Source organism: Macaca mulatta, chromosome 5 (genome assembly GCF_049350105.2).
Source record: "Macaca mulatta isolate MMU2019108-1 chromosome 5, T2T-MMU8v2.0, whole genome shotgun sequence".
Classification (NCBI taxonomy): domain Eukaryota; kingdom Metazoa; phylum Chordata; class Mammalia; order Primates; family Cercopithecidae; genus Macaca; species Macaca mulatta.
Window position 1 is genome coordinate 46863081 of NC_133410.1, and position 20401 is coordinate 46883481.

General features: G+C 37.9%; 1 protein-coding gene across 1 annotated transcript in view; it reads left to right on the forward strand.

The window, feature by feature from the left end:
* GABRB1 (gamma-aminobutyric acid type A receptor subunit beta1) overlaps positions 1-20401 on the forward strand; it is a 409046-nt gene that overhangs the window by 379638 nt on the left and 9007 nt on the right. The window contains exons 6-8 of the mRNA XM_015138327.3: positions 6644-6781; positions 6885-7037; positions 9945-10189. Of these exons, the coding sequence (XP_014993813.1) occupies positions 6644-6781; positions 6885-7037; positions 9945-10189 (536 nt within the window). The remainder of the gene's footprint in view (positions 1-6643; positions 6782-6884; positions 7038-9944; positions 10190-20401) is intronic.

Genomic DNA, 20401 nt, shown 5'->3' on the forward strand with positions numbered 1-20401 from the left:
TCGCCACATGCAGAGCAAAATATGTTATCGCTTTGTGGAGTTTTTCCAAGTTATAAGTCAAAAGGGAGTATCTTGATACAGTTTTAATTTTAATTTGCATTTCTCTGATTATAATTGAGTTTGAGCATTTTTATTTTTCAATGAATTATCCATTCATATTCTTTTACTATACTCTCATTAAGTTTTTTGTCATTTTCTTTTTTGTTTGTAGAAGTTTTTTTATATATTAAGAACATTAATCCTTGTCATAAATATGAACTGCAATTATTTTTTGTCTCTTATTTGCTTTTGATTCTGTTTATAGATTTTTGTTGCCACACTTTTTTAATGTAGCTGAATGTTTTAAATTTTTATGATTTATGAATTCTTTGTTAGACTTAGGCCTCATCCATGTCAGTAGTATAAAATAATTCTCCCATGTTTTCTTGCAGTATAAGCGTAGTTATATATTCTAGATAGATCTACAATTTATTTGAGATTTACAATAGTTTATGACATGAAATAGGGGTCCAAACTGCTGTTTCAAGTAATTCCTCAGCCAGCATGATTTCTTAAACTATCTTTTTCCCAATAATTTGAGGTACCACTTTTATCATATTCTAAATTTTCCTATGTATTTGGCACTAGTTCTGAATTTTTTATTGTAACCCACTGATCTTTCTTTCAAGTCCAGCACTGGGATCACACTGCTGTAATTATTGAGGTTGTATAATGTTTTACTACCTGGTAGAGCTAGTTGCCCCTTATTTCTACTTTTTTATTTTTCTTTTTTGAGACAGTCTCACTCTATTGCCCCGGCTGCAGTGCAGTGGTGCAATCTTGACTCACTGCAACCTCCGCCTCCCAGGTTCAAGCGATTCTCCTCCCCCAGCCTCCTGAGTAACTGGGATTACAGATATCTGCCACCACACCCAGCTAACTTTTTTTGTATTTTTAGTAGAGACAGGGTTTCACCATGTTGGCCAGGCTGATTTCAAACTCCTAATCTCAAGTGATCTACCCACCTCGGCCTCCCAAAGTGCTAGGATTACAGGCGTGAGCCAACACACCCAGCCTATTTCTACTATTTTTTCAGAGTTTTCTTGGGTTTATTTTAACTTTCAATTCAGTCTAGTCTAGTTCCCAGAACAAAAATCCTATCGGCATTATGAGGCAATCATATTAAATTGTGAAACTTACGATGTTGAGTTTTCCTTTCAAAAATATGCTATGCCTTTTATTTGTTCAAGGCTTCTTTCGTGCCTTAAATTTATTTTAAATGTTGCTTCATATGTGTTTTGCATATTTCTGACCAAATTTATTACTGGATAATTTTGTCTGTATTTTTAAGTGGTCCTTTTCATTTATTATGTTATAAGTTATCGTTTTATATATTAAAGTTATCAATTTCTGTATAGTAATTTTATACCCCATTACCCTACCAAATTCTTATTGTTTGTAATAGCTCTTCAGTTAATTATTTGGGGTTTACTGAATATTCAATTGCATAATTTGCAAATCCTGATAGTTTAACCAGCAGCTTTCCAACTCTGTACCTCAACTTTCTTTCTGTTGTCTAATGTATTGGTTAGTATTTCCAGAACAATGTTAAATATTAACAATGGTAGTAGACACGCTCATCTTCTCCGTAACTGTCATGGGAATGTTTTCTGTTTCCACACTACACATGATGCTGGTTTGGGACCAGGAAAGATATATCTTCCCATGTTAAGGAAATATCTTCTCTCTCTCTCTCTCTCTCTCTCTCTCTCTCTCTCTCTCTCTCTCTCTCTCTCTGTCACACACACACACACACACACACACACACACACAGAGCGAGAGAGAGAGAGAGACAGAGAGAGAGAGAGAGAGAGAGAGAGAGAGACGGAGTCTCGCACTGTCACGCAGACTGGAGTGCAGTGCAGTGGCATGATCTCCGCTCACTGCAACCTCCGCCTCCCGAGTATAAGTGATTCTCCTGCCTCAGCCTCCCGAGTAGCTGGGATTATAAGCGCCCGCCACCATGCCCTGCTAAATTTTTGTTTGTTTGTTTGTTTGTTTTTGAGACGGAGTCTCGCTCTGTCACCCCAGCTGGAGTGCCGTGGTGCTATCTCGGCTCACTGCAAGCTCCGCCTCCTGGGTTCACGCCATTCTCCTGCCTCAGCCTCCCCAGTAGCTGGGACTATAGACGCCCACCACCACGCCCGGCTAATTTTTTGTATTTTTAGTAGAGACAGAGTTTCACCATGTTAGGTAGGATTGTCTCCATCTCCTGACCTCGTGATCCGCCCACGTTAGCCTCCCAAAGTGCTGAGATTACAGGCGAGAGCCACGGAGCCTGGCTCTTTCTCATATTTATTGAATAATGTTGTTTGCTTTGTTAAAAGAGAGAACTGGTGTTGAAAGTTATCAAATGCCATTTTAGTATCTGTATAAATAATCATATGGTTTTTTTCTCCTTAGATTTGTTATTATAATGAAGTATATTACTAGATTTTCTAATATTAAACAGAATAAACCATATTGATTATGCTTTATTATTTAAAGTACTGCTGGATTTTGTTTGCTAATATGTTCTGCTTACTTTATGAAAATAATTTAGAAATTTTCATTCTTAGCCTATGCTTTGGAGCTGTTTAAGTAGCAATAGAATTATCAGTTCTTAAATATCTGTTTGTTTGTAGGGATGAAATCAAGCTGTTTTGATTTTCTGTGCCTCCTATTTGGGCTTTAAAAAAATGCTTTCTTCTGAGAAAATTACCCATTTCATCCACATTTTCAAATTAATTTGCATGGAATTGATTAGTCATGATTCTTTACAGTTCCTCTGTTTCTAAGGTGGATTCCCTTATCTGTCCTGATTCATCTGTTTGATTAGAGTCTTCCGTAGAAGTTTCCTCACGCAGGTACCTAAATGATATGTCCTCTGAATCTTTGTATATCTTCTCTGGAAAGAAGTGTATTTTGGCAGGGAGTAGTACTTTTGGGTCTCAGAGTTGCTGTCCTTTATGCCTATATTCTAGATGTTCTGTGGATGTCATTCTATAATCTTTTCTTTCCAGCGTTGTGTATAAGAAGTTCAATACTTTTTCCTTTGAAAACACCTTGTACTTTCTGTCTGGAAGATTGTAAGACTATTATTACACCCTTGGAGTTTAGGAACGACATTGGGATGACCTGATATAGTGAGCTTGCCAATCTGCAAAATAATTTATTTAGTAAGCTCTGGGGAATTTTTGTTTTCTTTTTGTTTATTATGGCTCCTTGTCTATATAACGCCCTTCTTTCAGGAATGCCCACTATTCATATATTAGATCTCCTAGATGAGTCGTTCAAAATTTTTATAGTTTCTTCATGCTTTCCAAATATCTATAAAATTGTCTTCCAAGCCACAAATTCTGGCCTCATCGGTGGCCATCTTTTCTTCAATTTATCTAAGACATTTTGTATATTTAAAAAAAAAAACAAACCATTGAGTTTTAGAATAAAAAGTTGCCTGTGCTGAATCAGATATCTGTAAGTGTTCCTATATTTTTACCAAGAGTGAGGAATGGAGAGTTCAAGCTATTATTTGCTTCCTCCTCAGTTCTTTTCACTAGATGATACCTAATCTAGTTTTCCACTTGTTTTCCTTCTCTAGGGCTACTGGGTTTCTTATATGGATTTTTATTTTTTCTTGCATATTCTTTGGGGTTTGGACCCAGCTGCCAGGTCACCTTAAAAGGAACAAAGTTCTAGATGGAAAGCATGGTGAGCTCCAGCCAAGTTGTCATCCCCTGCTGATGCACCAGGAGGTAGTCTCCTCTCTCTCTCTCTGTCTCTCATTCAGTGACCCAACCTGCCTTTTCTTCTCTCTGTCTTTTTCAGTAACTTTAGAGGTTTTTACTTACATGGATGAATTATATAGTGGTGAAGTCTGGGTTATTGATGTATCCATTACCCAAATAGTGTACATTGTACCTAATAGGTGATTGTTTTAATCCCTTACCCTCCTCCCAGCCTCCCCACTTCTGAGTCTTTCAACATTCCTTACACCACTGTGTATGCCTTTGCCTACCCATAGCTTGGCTCTCACTTATAAATGAGAACATGCAATATTTGGTTTTCTGTTCCTGAGTTACTTCATCTAGGATAATGGCCTCCACAGCTCCATCCAAGTTGCTGCAAAATACATTATTATAATTATTATTATTATTATTATTATTATTATTTTGAGACTGAGTCTCCCTGTGTCACCCAGGCTGGAGTGCAGTGGCGCGCGCTCCACTCACCGCAAGCTCCGCCTCCCGGGTTCACGTCATTATGGTTGAGTAGTATTCCATGGTGTATATATATGCCACATTTTTCTTATGCATTCATCAGTCTGTGGGCACTTAGGTTGGTTCCATGTCTTTGCAATTGTAAATTGTGTTGTGATAAACATATGAATGCAGTCTTTTATATATAATGACTTCTTTTCCTTTGAGTAGATACCCAGCAGTGGGATTGCTAAATCGAATTGCATTTTTAAAAAGTCAAAAAACAACAGATGTTGTGAAATGGAAACGTTTATACTCTGTTGGTAGCAATGTAAATTAGCACAATATCTATGGAAAACAGTATGGTGATTTCTCAACCCACCTTTTTAACTTTCCCACATCCCCTTAAAGGACTGAGATGACGAGTTCCTCCAGACAATCACACAGGTGGTAATATGCTTCCTTCTTTAGTAGGCCCAACAGCCCCTTCACCCAGCTATCTTCTTGGATCCCGCTGTTCTAATCCCCACCCAAGGACTCCATGCCACCAGTCCCTAGGTTCTCTCTAGTGGCTGAGGGGGGAAAGAAAATCCCATGATGCCATTGTCCACTGGATCCAGGCAGGGCTGAGAACTCACATTCCCCAGATACTACTTCCTGCTGGACTTAGGAAAGGTAACTCATGGTTGAATTGGAATTGGAAAGGAAGAAGTCTGGGTTGAATTTAAGCTGTCATATTGCCACTAACCATTTCAACTGAGACAGGAGTTTTGTATTCTAAACTCCATGAATGGGATCCATGATGTCCTGAAATTGCCATCGAATCCTATCTATCTATCTATCTATCTATCTATCTATCTATCTATCTATCTATCTATCTATATTTTTCTGTGGATTTTATTGGCAGGTTTTAATCAAATTCTCAAAGAGATATTTAGAATCAGTCTTACAGAATCATACCCAAACTTGATAAAATCCCCAATATGCCAATTAGTCCGCTGTAGATAATATTCTAAGTCCAATAGTAAAGAGGGTCTCAGTCTTTCAAACACTGGTGATTATATCTGGAAGTCAGTTTAAAGCAGTAAAATTAAGATAGTTTTGTTTTCCTTTTTAAAAGCGGGAAGCGGAATGGGGAAGAATAGCTTAAAATTTCTTACATTCTGGCAAGGACAAGTTGATGGTGACCCTTTGGCACCTGGCATTCAACTTCCAAATATCAAATATATTATTTTCTATCTCTTGAAAAGGTATTACTGGCTTTAATCAAAAGTAGGTCAGCATGATGTCCACTACAAAGAGCTTATGTGGTTACCTTTGAAACACTAGCCCCAGCAATTCTAGTGGAAAAAAGATTTTATGCTTTTTTATTTGAGGTGAACCTAAATAGAAAATGAATTGAGAAAGATCTTCTTTGTCTCTAGCTGGTAGAGAAAAATGTGGTCGTAAAATATGCCTTAAATTATTTTTAGATTTTTAAAATATATCCGTACATTCTTTTTATGCAAGTTACTCTTTTTTATATATACTTTAAGTTCTAGGGTACATGTGCACAACGTGCAGGTTTGTGACCTATGTATACATGTGCCATGTTGGTGTGCTGCACCCATCAACTCAGCAAGTTATACTCTTACACATAATGATAACCCAGCTAGAACACTGCCAGGTGGGAGCAGAGTGGCAAGAGGAAGAGATTAGGCCATCAGCGTAGGGCCTTCATGCTGAAGGCCTGAGGACAGACCCTTCTACTACAATCTACAGTTCCCTACACATTCCCCTTAAATTAACTAAAGTGCACTCTCATAAGTATAAAGATATAAAAGCATTATCAAGAATTTATATAGTCCTAAGACTTTTACCCATATATTAGCTATAATAATATTAGCTATAATCAAAGGATATGAATAAAAGCTTGCCAAATTTTCTAAAAGAAATATGCAGTTTTTAATGTCTTACTCATGTAATGGCTATATATAAACTTAGTCTTTCATTATACTTCATCTCTTCGCACTACCTGTTATCCTTTTAACAAATATGTGCTCAATTATTATTACTTGCTGTGCGATTGTTGTTGTTAAGTAGCACATAGCCAAAGCCATGTCCAGGTACCTAGAATTCAGCCATCCCCCAATTTAACCAAGGAATGAACATTAGTAGATACAATAAGAATAAATTGCATCGGTGACTTCAGCTATCACTAAATGATCCAGAGCTTAAGTCCACTAAAGCCAGATGCACCCATTCTTTCAATGCAGCTACTACCAAATCATCAGAAATAGCACTCCACATGAGACCTGCATACCACCCTAATTTAAAGCAATGCCACCTTACCACCTTTTTGCCGGGAATTTTTCCTCTAGCTCCCAGGTGGTATTCAAAATGATTTCCTAAACTTTATTTAACCGTGCTGTGTTTATTGATTTCAGATGGCTATACCACTGATGACATAGAGTTTTACTGGAATGGAGGAGAGGGGGCAGTAACTGGTGTTAATAAAATCGAACTTCCTCAATTTTCAATTGTTGACTACAAGATGGTGTCTAAGAAGGTGGAGTTCACGACAGGTGAGGTTGTTTCCCCCAAAAGATACTAGAGGTGCTGTGAAAGGAAGAAGATGGTTCCAACCAAATGATGGTCTGATTACTTGTCTTTTGTTTCTCAATTCAGGAGCATATCCACGACTGTCACTAAGTTTTCGTCTAAAGAGAAACATTGGTTACTTCATTTTGCAAACCTACATGCCTTCTACACTGATTACAATTCTGTCATGGGTGTCTTTTTGGATCAACTATGATGCATCTGCAGCTAGAGTCGCACTAGGTAATACATTCTCAGCACTGCAGAGAACTAACAGGTTTTATTTTCAAACAAATAACCAATATCAGGAATTAGAGGGAAGGGCTCTCTTATAGCAAGCCAAAGAATTAGATCATCATAAGAGTCCCTGAATATAAGACATCTAAATGTAAGCATGTCTACAATGAATATTCTACAATGTACTGTCTTATTAGCATTTTACCAAAACAAACAAACAAAAATCTTGGACTATATCTAGCACTACTTAAGTGTCTCATGGAATATATTTTTAAATTCTCATTACGCTAATTTTTACTAACTTTGGGATGACTTCCTCTTTAATCCCTGCTTTTAACAGTGAAGAACATACACAATGCACTATTTTCAAATGAATTTGGAGAAAGTAAACCACGTGACTAACAACAAGCTGTCAATTGCTGAGAAATACTATCCTTTGGATACTAACTAAAATTAAATCGTATTAAGCCGAGTCTCCTTTAAATGGAGTTTATTACACTTGAATAAGGCACAGATAATTCATCAGCTATATTAATAATCTGTGGTCAAGACAGAATAAAAATGATTTCCTTCTTGGGGGAACAAAATTTAGAACTAATCCTGCCATGGTTAATTAATTGCTGAAAGCTGATGGGCTATGTTTGAGACTTTAAAGCATTCCTTGGAAGGTTAGGATGTGTAAGGTCTGTCTGCTGAATCTGGGGATGTGCAAGTCTGTGTCACTGTCTGATCCTACAGCCATTTCAGTTATTTCTTTCTGGGGCAAATTCTCTCTCACACACATACACTCACACACATAACATTTCTGGCTAAGCTAACATATTTCATCTCTTCATTTCGGAGACTATTAAGCTGGACTAGATGATCAGCATACCTGTTCACAGCTACACTAATTGCCATCACTACAGCTTACTTGTAATGACTGAATACATAAAGCTCACAAAGTCAAGTGTTTGTTTGTAGCACTTTATCAATCTTTGAACAACCTAAGATTAAAGAAAGCAAACAAATAATAGTATCACACGTATGTATCTGCATATATTACTTGAACGTGAGTATTGTTATGTCTATATGCTACACTTAAGAAAAAAACAGTGGATGGTGTCCACAGCAGAGAATAATAACTAGTAAGTTTATGAATTGTGGTTTTCTTTACTCTTCTATCCTCAAAGCTAATACTATTTTAATTAGAGATATTAGAGATGTTAGCATATAAAGGTGCTTGTTTAAGCTATTCTTTGGACTGTAAAACTTGAGATATTTTAAAACATGTAATTTAAAATGGCATCCATTTACTAACACTTTTTGTATAAAAATGTAAAACAAGGAGTAGAAGCAGAAATGCAACTGGCGAATTTGTAAGTGACTCATTCATTTCTGTGAAGCACATTAGCTAGAGTTATATCAGGTGAAATTTAAAGATTTTTTTAAAGAAATAAGAAAGACCACTCATTATAGCATTTTATATCAGCCCAGCACATTAGAATTTATTACTGATCTGAACCAATTTAATTTTTTGTCTGGCAGTCCTGACCTCCTGCTTTATCTGTTCTTCTAAAAGTTGAATAGTCAAATCCGGGAATATATATCTAGAATAATCTGATTGGCAAATGAATGTGAAACTATTTTTTCCTTCATTTCATTTTGCTACCTCCCATTCCCTTTGGAAGTTTTCCTTTGTCTTTACTATCTATTCCATACTTTCTGACTTTATTTTAAGAGCCTCTATCAAATTTTCGATTTTACCTTTTCATCTCATTGCTTATTGTAAATGCTATTGTGTAACATTTCTGTGCTCTTTTGACCCTCACTGGGTGGCCTAAAACAAAATAACTAATCTCAGATTTTCTGTTTACCCAGTTATAAAATGAGAATAATATACACTTCCTATCATTTTCAGGCTGTCATGACAGCCATATAGGATAATTTATAACTGTAATTATTTAAAAATGTACAACACTATACAAATGTATATTAGTATGCAGAACAAATATCTACACTAGATTCTGACTTCTTTTTCACTTCTTGCTTTTCGCAGTTATCACTTCATCATCACCATCATCACCACAAAATATGTTATACAGCTAAGCAAACGTTATACTATTAAGAATGCTATATTTAATAAAGTAAATAAAACACAATCTGTCCTTTATGAGCTTATAGTCTTAAACTTCTTTAACAAATCCAAGTTCAAACTTTTAAGAAGTTGTTTTCTGACATCACGGAACTAATTCATGCTAGGTTCTGGAACCAAGAAAATAGATAATATTTGAAATATCAAAGTAACAAGATAATAGTAAATGTAAAATATACATAAATCAAGCACTTGATACAAATTATGACATTTCTCATGTTTCCTCTTTTGGTGATGTTTTGCTATGAATTACACATAATTATTTTAAAATGCAATACTGACCTTGTAATTTGGGTGTCCTGTTGATTCATGGAATGAAGTAGATCTCAAACTGGTCAGCAGCTTTCAATTTGGTAGAGGATGCTATAGGGATTAGTATCACAAAGACAAATTTAGGAGCACAATGAATGAGATGCTGAGAAAAGGAAGAAGAAAAATGTGGTCACATAATAAAGTGAGTGACATTCAATAGTAGGATTTCAATGGGATTTTGATCTGCTTTTCCATCTGCTTTTGTTTTTATTTTGTGCAATTAAAAAACATGTTTTCAACCCTTCATTAACTACACATTCTATTTTATGATTCATTAATGGACTATGTAGGGAGGCTAATGCCTTGTCTTTCAAAATATCTGCCCTTTTTGCCCAGTGGTTTATCATGCTACTGTGATCACTCAGGGGCATGAATAAGGAAATGGCAAATGGCATCTGTCCTCTCAATCTTGAAAAAGGAACTTAATAGTGGTGCCTTTAGCTAAGCGTTGTTTTTCTCTTTCACAGGAATCACGACAGTGCTTACAATGACAACCATCAGCACCCACCTCAGGGAGACCTTGCCAAAGATCCCTTATGTCAAAGCGATTGATATTTATCTGATGGGTTGCTTTGTGTTTGTGTTCCTGGCTCTGCTGGAGTATGCCTTTGTAAATTACATCTTCTTTGGGAAAGGCCCTCAGAAAAAGGGAGCTAGCAAACAAGACCAGAGTGCCAATGAGAAGAACAAATTGGAGATGAATAAAGTCCAGGTAAGATATTAAATATTCCTAACAATATTCTTGTTAAATTTATCAGCATCATGATGCCCAGGGCTCTCATAACTTCAAAACAATTAATAAAATATTAGTTTATCTTTAATAAGACTCAACCAAGCCTTCATTTTACATATTCAGGGATTAAGGAATGAAGAAGTTAGATTGTGGGTTATATTGATTAGTAATATACCCTGGAACTCAACCCCAAGTCCATTATTGTTTATTCTAAACCATTTGTAAAAGCATATGTAAAGTAATCATGCTAGATTTGTGTGGTAAATACATGAGAGAACTGAAGTGAATACACTTTGCACTCCTAAATGCAGATGAGGCACAGTGGCCATAACCACAGACTGAAATCAAACTGCCTGGTTTTCATTCCCAGTTTAGTCACCTACTGGCTTTACAACTTCAGCCAAATCAACCTACTTAAGTCTTTATCTAGCCTTTTCTCTCAGTGTCCTCATCCATAAAATGGAGATTATTATAGTATGTCTATCTCACAGAGTTGTTGTAAGAACTGAGTTTTTCTCATTGGTACATCTTCTAACCTGTGATCTCATTGGATGGAATTAAATTTAAACGAATGATCTGTTTATTCTTTTTTTTTTTTTTTTTTTGAGATGGAGTCTTGCTCTGTTGCCCAGCCTGGAGTGCAGTGGCATGATCTTGGCTAACTGCAAGCTCCGCCTCCTGGGTTCACGCCATTCTCCTGCCTCAGCCTCCTGAGAGCTGGGACTACAGGCGCCCACCGCCACGCCTGGCTAACTTTTTGTATTTTTTTAGTAGAGACGGGGTTTCATCGTGTTAGCCAGGATAATTTCGATCTGAGCCCGTGATCCTCCCGCCTCAGCCTCTCGAAGGGCTGGAATTACAGGTGTGAGCCACTGTGCCCGGCCCTGTTTATTCTTTAAAAACATCTCTGTAGCCTCTACCTCTGAGCCATTTTTCACTGAAATCAATTTACCGTTAAGGACATTGACATGTGTATCTATCTCAAATTGTTTTCAAGATAGCACACAGGGTGACAACTGTTCATTTAGGCACTGATCTAGGCATTTGGGATACTGATGTGAATGAGACAAAATTCCTTACCCTCATGGACCTTAGGTTCTAACATGAGAAGATAGGCAATAAACACAAACAAATAGTAAGAGGATACTTTTAGTTACTAGTAAGTGCTAAAAAGAAAGTAAAACAGTGACTCATATCTGTAATCCCAGCACTTTGGGAGGCTGAGGCAGGTAGATCACTGGAGCCTAGGAGTTTGAGACCAGCCTGGGCAACATGGCAAAACCTTGTCTCTACAAAAAATATAAAAATTAGCCAGGCATTTTGGTGTTTGCCTGTAGTCCCAGCTACTTGGGAGGCTGAGACGGGAGGATTGCTTAAACCCGGAAGGCAAATGTTGCAGTGAATAGAGACTGCGCCGCTGCACCCAGTCTGGGTGACAGAGTGAGACTCTGTCTTAAAATAATAATAATATAAAAAAGGAAAACAGAGTACTGAACAAGAGAGTATTTGGGTCAGATTTAAGGGAGCAGGATACTTTGGTAAGACCTCTCTGTGGAATGACCATTTGATCTGAGACCTATGTGACGAGAAACAGCTAACCATGTCATGTCCATTCTAGGTAAACGAAATAGCAAGTGCACAGGCTCTGAAGCAGGAATTCCTGTGTGTTTAAATACTGAGAGAAGACCAGTAGAGCAAGAGCAGAGTTAGTGAGGGAGAAAGCAGAATAGTGTGAAATGTGGTTGGATAGTTAAGCTTAGGCCAAATTATAAATTTTCAGGGTGTATCTTCATGCTCTTTAGTATGACGAAAGTTTGGACAAACACTGTTTGAAAAATTAGCAAAGAAAACTTAAGAGATTCAGCCAAGTGGTTAAAATGCAAAGGAACACATCAAATAAACTTCTATCTTTGTGTGAGGCACTATGTTCAGTGCTATGGGAAGAGAAGTAGACAAGATATTTGCCCTCAAGAATCTTCTGATCTTGTTGTGATAAGAATATTATACTCATATGAGGTGATTATAAAATGAGACAGGACACAGTTAGTTTGAGTTGTATACCTGAAAAGAAGCAGCTTCCCAATGTCTGCTTGTAACCATACCAGCTTTAAAAGTATTTTGGGAGGCCACCTCTTTTCTATTCCCATCCTCATCTCAGTTGCCTTCCAAACATACTAGTTCATCCTCTGCACATCTTGGAATGTGTGTTAATTGATAAGTCACGAGGGAAAACCCTACCCAAAGGAGGTGGATTAGGTTCAGTGCTCGGAAAATTCAGAAGGCATGAACTGAATGGATACTCAAAGATAAGTAGAATTTAGGAAAGTATAATGAAGAAAGCAGGGCCCTTCAGTTGCTAAAAAGCAATGTTCTCTAGGGAGAGTAATTAAATTGAAACAGGAGAGTTCCCTGATCCGCTCATCTGTTGGGCTGCCACGCACTCGAACCCTATGGGAGGGGGAGCATGAAGACGGACAGGTGTGGGAGCCAGGGCCGGCACTTTTGGGTTCTGGCCCCATGGTAGCATCTAGAGATGGGTGCCTGCGATTCCTGAAGCCCCAGTAGGTGTGTTACAGTGCTCCTTTAGCTCTGCCATCTGCAGATAGCTTAAGTGTTAACCAGCTCAGTGCCTCTTTGGTACCCAGGTTCTTGTCTGGAGTCCAGGAAGAATCAGGTCATACGGACAAGTTGAAGGATGGTAAATGTGGAGGATCTTATTGCTGGATGGAGGTGGCTCTCAGTGAGATGAATGGGGAGCTGGAAAGGGGCTGGAGTGTTTCCACAGAAAAATAGACATAATTATGACAAAATTGAAAAACAAATCATATTGAAACAGGGCAGAATACTTTTTATCAGACTCATCCTCCTGTTGATACAAATAATAAACTGTGAGCACATGTTTAGAAATCTGCTTTAAGACATGGGAGAGTAACAAAACAAGCAAAAGATAAAAGAGAATCAACCTTCAAAAGAAAGGAACCACACTGTGTGAAATCCATGTTTATACAGCTTTTCCCCTGAAGCCATGCCCCAGGCTGACGAATGTGGGGCGGCAAAACTTCTGTAGAAACTGACATTTTATTGGCCTGAGGAGTCAGATCATGGAGTTTGATTCTTCCAGAGTTCCTGGAAATTTCAGAAGTGAGCCATAGCAGAAACTCGACACCTGAGTGTAAACATCCACAGCTTGATCCCTGAACTACAAATGTACAGGTTAAATACCAAGGAGTGCAGAAAGAAAAAATAGCTAGAAGCTGGGGGAAAGAAAAATGAACTGAAATTTTAGTTACTGTCCACCATATAAAAGTCAGAGTTTGGAGTTTGAGTCCAGCCTGTTGGGGAGTGTGGGGGTGGTAAGCACATTAGGTTTTCCATAAAAATCTCAAGAGGCTTATACCTTAAGAGTAAAGGATAAGTCACAAGAATAAGGGATTCCCCTTGGGTTAAGGGAAAACCTAAAACAGGCTCACCCTAATGACACATAAAACCAATTCTCCACATATTCTGGGTGATATGTTAGTCATATAACTGCCTACCAAACCGAACTCAACATTCTTTGGGGGAGATAGCAGAATCTAGAGTCTCTATGGTGCATCATTCAAAATATCTAATATATAGTAAAATATTACTAGACATGAGAAGAAACAGGAAAATGTGATCATTATTAAGAGAAAAACATTTGTCAATAGAAACAGAGCAGTAAAAGTCTCAAATGTCAGCCTAAAAGATAATTAGTATAAATAACTATAATTAATGTATTTAAAAGTTCATAAGAAATAGCCCAAAACTGGAAACAGCCAAAATATCCTACAATAGATGAATGGTTAAACAAACTGTGGTATATTCATACTATGGAGTACTAGTCCAATAAAAAAGAAATGAGCTATTGATACACAAAAACTTGGATGTCTCTCAAGGGCATTAGATTGAGTGAAAAAAGCCAGTATTAAAAGGTTATAATACTGTATTATTCCATTTATATAACACTCTTGAAATAACAAAATTATAGAGATGAAGAACAGATTCGTGGGTGCCAGGAGTTAGTGATAGTGGGGAAGGATGTGGATGGTTGTGACTGATTATAAAGAAGTAGTGTGAGGGAGATCATTGCAGTGATGGAATAGTTCTGTAACTTAATTGGAATGCTTGTTACATGAATCTATATATCCAATAAAATTACACAGAACTGTACACACTTTATGTCAATGTCACTTTCCTGATTTTCATATTATATCATAGTTATGTAAGATGTAATCAGTTGGAGAATCTGAGTAGGGGAGGACATGGGGCCCCTCTGCGCTATCTTCACAACTTTGTGGGAATCTATAATAATTTCCAAATAAAAAGTTTCAAATAAAGTCCATAGGAAAAATTGATATGGTATATGAAGAAATGGGGAGTTTCAGAAGATAACTGAAAGTATAAAAGTGGGACAATGGAAATCACAGAATTTAAATTTTTATTAGATGAATTAACATCACATTGTATACAACAGAAAAAAGGATTAGCGAAATTGAAGGTCATATTGGGCTTTTCTCAATTTCTCAATTGTAGCAGTTCTTACCATAAATGCTACTACTTTGGGGTTGCCTTAACAGATACCCTTACTCTTGATTTATTATTTGGTGTCTTTGTTAATTGTTCTCATGGGATCCTGTGCTTTTCCACTATAGGACTTCCATGATAGTTAGTATATGTTTATTTGTATAATTATATTTTAAAATCTGTTTCTCTTATTAAGCTACAGCTTCCCAATTATACACCCCAGAGCCCTTGTCTATTACATTTATTGTTCTTTCCTTAGTAGCTAAAAGGTAGATACCAAATAAGTACTTGTTAAATGAATGAATGAATTAATTGATAAATACTGGAGAGTTGTTCTCCATTTAAGATGTTTTTAGAAACCACACAAAGCATTCAGTGTTACATTATGTTTTATAAAATTCTTACATATTCATAATAAGTAAGAAAAAGAGACTATACTCCACTTCAGCTTCTGCTCCAGACTGTCTTACTGTTCCTATCATTTTTATTTTCAAAAAAAAAATTAAGTATGCTTTATATCAACCTCTGCTGTTCTTTTTGAATCACAGTGCCATATAACATCACATGTAATCTTCAAAGGAGCATTATGGCTAAGATTTTGAAATGGCACTGTTCGTCTGGGACTGCCCAAGGTTCATCGTCTCATGCCAAGGAAATCAAGGACGCAGTCACACAAGGAGTGAGGTTAAGAGCAGAGGTTGAGTAGGCGAAAGAAAGAGAAACACTCTCTCCTGCAGAGAGAGGGCTCCCAAGCGGGTCTTCTGGTCTGTGGTGAAATGCAATAGGTTTTATAGTTGAATAAGAGGAGGCAGTGTCTGATTTACATAGGGCATGAAAGATTAGTCAGACCAGGTCTGCCATTTGCATAAGGCTCAAAAAACTGGTTAAGGCTAGATGTGCCATTTGTATAGTGTGTGAAAGAGCTGGCCACCCCACTCTAATTTTTTATTATGCAAATGGGTTCTCTACCTGGATGGTGCCATGTTGCCTGCTTCTCTGTACTATACATGGGATGACAAAGGAAAGAGAAGATGGAGCCTTCATGTTGAACATACCTGGCTTCCAGGTAGCCCTTTTCTACTGGCACAGCTGCCAGCATTCACCATGAAAGCTTCCAACTTCCTTACCTATGTCTACAGCTTGATTTTTCAGGCTGCTGTTTGTTAGAAAAGAAACGATTTTGGGGGCTGTTTTTTGCTAAAACAGAAATTCCGCCAAGGACTCTGTTGTCCTTACTATTTGTCTAAATAATTTCTTTCTATCTCCTGTATCAATTTTATAAACTTCTTCATATTTAGGTGGGATAATAATACAGCATTACCATCTCATGCAAGTTATAATCATCCCTGCACCTGCTTAGGTTTTGTAGTTCCTAACTTTCTTATCCTCTTCTAAAACCAAAAGCCCAGATGGATAATATGTCAATAACGAAGCAAGTATTTGCTTCATCTATTCAATGTGTCATTTCAGCAGTTACATTCATAATGCAAACTGCGTGGTATTTTAAATTGCTACCCGCCAGTTAAACTCAAAAATATAAAAAAGACTATTAATTTTTTTAAATATAATGGTTGGATGATCCTCTACTTTCAGATGCTTGTAAACAGTTAAATTTAAATGACATCTGTGCCCTGGTCCCAAACAATTTTCATTTGAGGGATTTCCTCAGTATTTGCCTTGGTTCACTGGAGCATAGAGTGGCCTTGTTCAGTTATTACACATTACTTTTGATAGCTCTGGCTGGGCAGCCAGGTCAAGGGGTATTTGTACTGAAGCTTCAGGAGTGCTTGCTTTGTCTTGATTTATATTTCCTCCAGCTGCTCTGAAGCATCTTTTTATATCAGTGCAGATGCAAGATCCAGACATTAGGAGAGTTTCAACCTCTAAGGTGATAAAGACTGTAGATTCATAAGCCCCTCAGGCATCATTTGAAACTAGAGATGGTATTTAGAGTTTTGAAAGATAGATTTCACAGTATGACTAGGCTTTAAGTAAGCTACCTCTGGGCCACTTTTATACTCATCTTGAACTTTTTCAGTTATACATACTAGCCACAATGCCTGTCCATTTGCAAATAAATGAAATGGCTGAAATTGTAGCTTGGGTGGTCTGTGAGCAGATACCGATTCAGTCATTCTGTGTCACAGGGGACACCAGAGGATATCTGCCAAAGATTCATACTGTGAATCCTGAGTATCTGAGATATGTCTTAGTTAATCTAGAAAGTTTATTTTGCCAAGGTTGAGGACGTGTGCCTTTGACACAGCCTCATTAAGTCCCATCGACATATGCCCAAGGTGGTCAGAGCACAGCTTTATACATTTTAGGGAGACATGAGACATCAATCAACATATGTAAGATGAACATTTGTTCGATCTGGAAAGGAGGGACAATTCGAGGCAGGGAGGGGGCTTCCAGGTCACAGGTAGATAAGAGACAAATGGTTGCATTCTTTTGAGTTTCTGATTAGCCTCTCCAAAGAAGGCAATCAGATATGCATTTACCTCAGTGAGCAGAGGGGTGACTTTGAATAGAATGGGAGGCAGGTGTACCTAAGCAGTTCCCAGTTTGACTTTTGCCTTTAGCTTAGTGATTTTGGGGCCCCAAGATTTATTTTCCTTTCACAATACCAAATATGTGGCTGCATCCCCAATAGTCAAGAAATAGATTTTTTCCCCTTAGAATCAGATATTAGTATTTTGATCTGGCCTCTTCTCTCCCATTCCTGTTCTCCATCGTGAGTCACCCAAACACTTACAGACAAGTTTCTAAATGTGAATCAGCTCTGTATTGTGGTTAATTCCAGGATGCAATGTGCAGGTGGAGGTGGGCATTGTAAAGGTATACAGCTCTGTCTTTAGGTCCAGCTTGAAACAGCTCCATATCTGTCAGTCTTTGAGCCTGGGACTTCAGACCAACTGGAAAACTCATCCTGCCTTTGATGAAACTTTCACCATCTATACCTAACATCCAGAATTTCTACTGACAGCCTGTGTTGATAGTTCATGAACTTCTTTATTCCTCAAACCCCTGGCCAAATCTGGCTTCGTTCACTTTTTGTTCTCTAGCCTTGATTTAATACTATCCTATCTCCAGTCTTCAGAAGTCTAATTTTCCTTTTCAGGAATCTCTGTCTTTTATTTTCTATTTTTTTCTCTACCCAGATATCTAGATCTCTTTTGGTGAACAAGAAAGAAGTCTACTTTATTTAACTAGTTTAAGAATAAAAGAGGAGGGAAAGGGATTTATTGGTCCACACGACTAGAAAGGTTGCAGCATAGTCCTAGTTTCACATGTGCTGTTCCAGGTGCCCAAACAATTTGTCAGAAGTATCTCTCTTCATCTCTTAATTCTGCTTTCTTTTATATTGACTTTGTTTTGACCCTTCCCTCATGGTGGTCCCAAAGTTCCAAGTTTATAGTGTCAAATCTCTTTGACCCTAGCACAAAATTATTTCTTATATCCAATAGTTCTAATTTAAAAAGGCCCAGGATTGAGTCTTTTTGCACAGACTTGTCATATTTTCATGCACAAATCAATTCTTCTCACCAGGAAGATGGAAAATGCTAAATGCCCAGGTCTGGATCACACACGTGTCCCTAGAACCTAGAAGATGCAATCAGGCATACTTCAACCATATGAACCAAAAGAGTATGAGGGCATTATCATCACAGGAAGGTAGAATGGAATCAGATAGGTCAAACTAATAGGCATCCACCACTACCTACTAGGACCCTTGGGATGTTTGGGTGGAATACAGACTAGGAGGATCAATCCAAAATGAGATGAACTCAAACTGGTGTTTTTAGCAAGCTTCCCAATTCATTCAGATATACCTCAATGTCTGAGAACCACAACCCTGGAGATCCTAGAGATTCTAGCCACCTCTGCTGGTGTCCTTGGCCATTGAAACTCAGAGTTCAGAGAGATGGCTCAAAGTGTAAGTTTCAGATTTCCCCATTCTGCAGACATTTACTCAGCAAAATGTATCTTAGGCTCAGTTCTGGAAAAGCAAGGAGGACATACTGAGTAGTGATGAATAACAAAAAAGCACCTGCCCTCCTGGAGCTTATATTCCAGTTGAGGTAATTGATAAATATGTGAATAAACACACGATATAATGGCAGATGATGATAAATATGGTAAAGAAAATGATGAGAAGCTAGCCAGGTAACAATGTGGGCAAGAAACAGCATTGCACAAGAGAAGCATAGCAGGTGAGAATGCCCTGTGGACTTAGGAGCAACAAGAGACAGCCAAAATAAGGCTGGTGTGGCTGGTGCAGTGCTCAAAAGCAGCCTGGTAGGAAATGAGAGCTGAGGTACCCACAGGAACCAAACCACATGGTGCTTTTTGGACTAGGGTAAGAAATTTGGAATTCATTCTATGTTTTGGAAAGTAACTAGAAGATACACACAGAGTAAACAGACGATATAAATAGACATCATTTATTTTACTTTCTCTTTTTCTTTTTTTTTTTTTTTTTTAAAGACAGAGTCTCCCTCTATCACCTAGGTTGGAGTGCAGTGGTGCAATCTCGACTCACTGCAACATCTGCCTCCTGGGTTCAAACAATTTTCATGCCTCAGCCTCCCTGAGTAGTTGGGACTACAGGTGCCTGCCACCACACCCGGCTAATTTTTGTATTTTTAGTAGAGATGGGGTTTCGCCATGTTGGCCAGGCTGGTTTAGAACTCCTGACCTCAGGTGATCAGCCCACCTCGGCCTCCCAGAGTGCTGGGATTACCTGCTTGAGCTGCTGCACCCGGCCTGTTTTGCATTTTTCTTTTTTCTTTGAGATGGAGTCTCGCTCTGTCGCCCTGTTTTACATTGTTAAATGATCACTCGAGCTTCTATGCAGAGAAAGGACCACAGGGCAACATTTCTGGAAAGAGGAAGATCACTTAAGATGCAAGAGGTGATGGTGGAAAGAAGAAGACATGGAATACACCTGCTATGTGCTCATAAATACTAAAAAAAGAAAGAAAAAAGTGAACAGAATCAGGATGTATTTAAAAGTAGAGCAATTTGGACCTGCTAAAACATAGAATGGGAGAAATAAGGAAAAGAAAGGAATCCAGGATAAATGTATCTACCTGAGTAATGTTCCGGAAAATTGCCAGTTGTTTCGTTTTATTTTTGTTTTTCTTTTTTTCCTTTTCTATTTCCTGGATAATATAATTTATTTGTCTTAGATTTATGTAAATTTGCACTTAATCTTCTGTTCCTTCTCAAAATGATAATAAAGTTTCCACTTCTGCCACAAGCTTTCAGGATATGCAAAGAGACATGCAAAGCATCACCAGAACCTCCCATCTCCTCCCCGCATAAAAGGTTTCAGGAATTCCAGGCTAAGAGATTAGGGTTCCGCAGCCTTGGTGAGAGCAAATGACTGACAGCAACAGCCAATACAGTACATTCTATTAGAGGGATGGGAAGATGAATGCTGGGTTGTTGCAACTGTGTGTTCTCTACAAGGGAAGGCAGCGGTTCGCACCGGTTGGCTTCATTAAGTAGAGTGTAGGCTTCTTGAGGACAGTGAATTAGCTTATTCTGTAGCCAGCCCCACTTCACTTGGTTTCCTGCTCTGTGCTTCAGAACCACTCAGTAAATACGAATCTAATTGAATTGGCTAGCAAGTGCAAA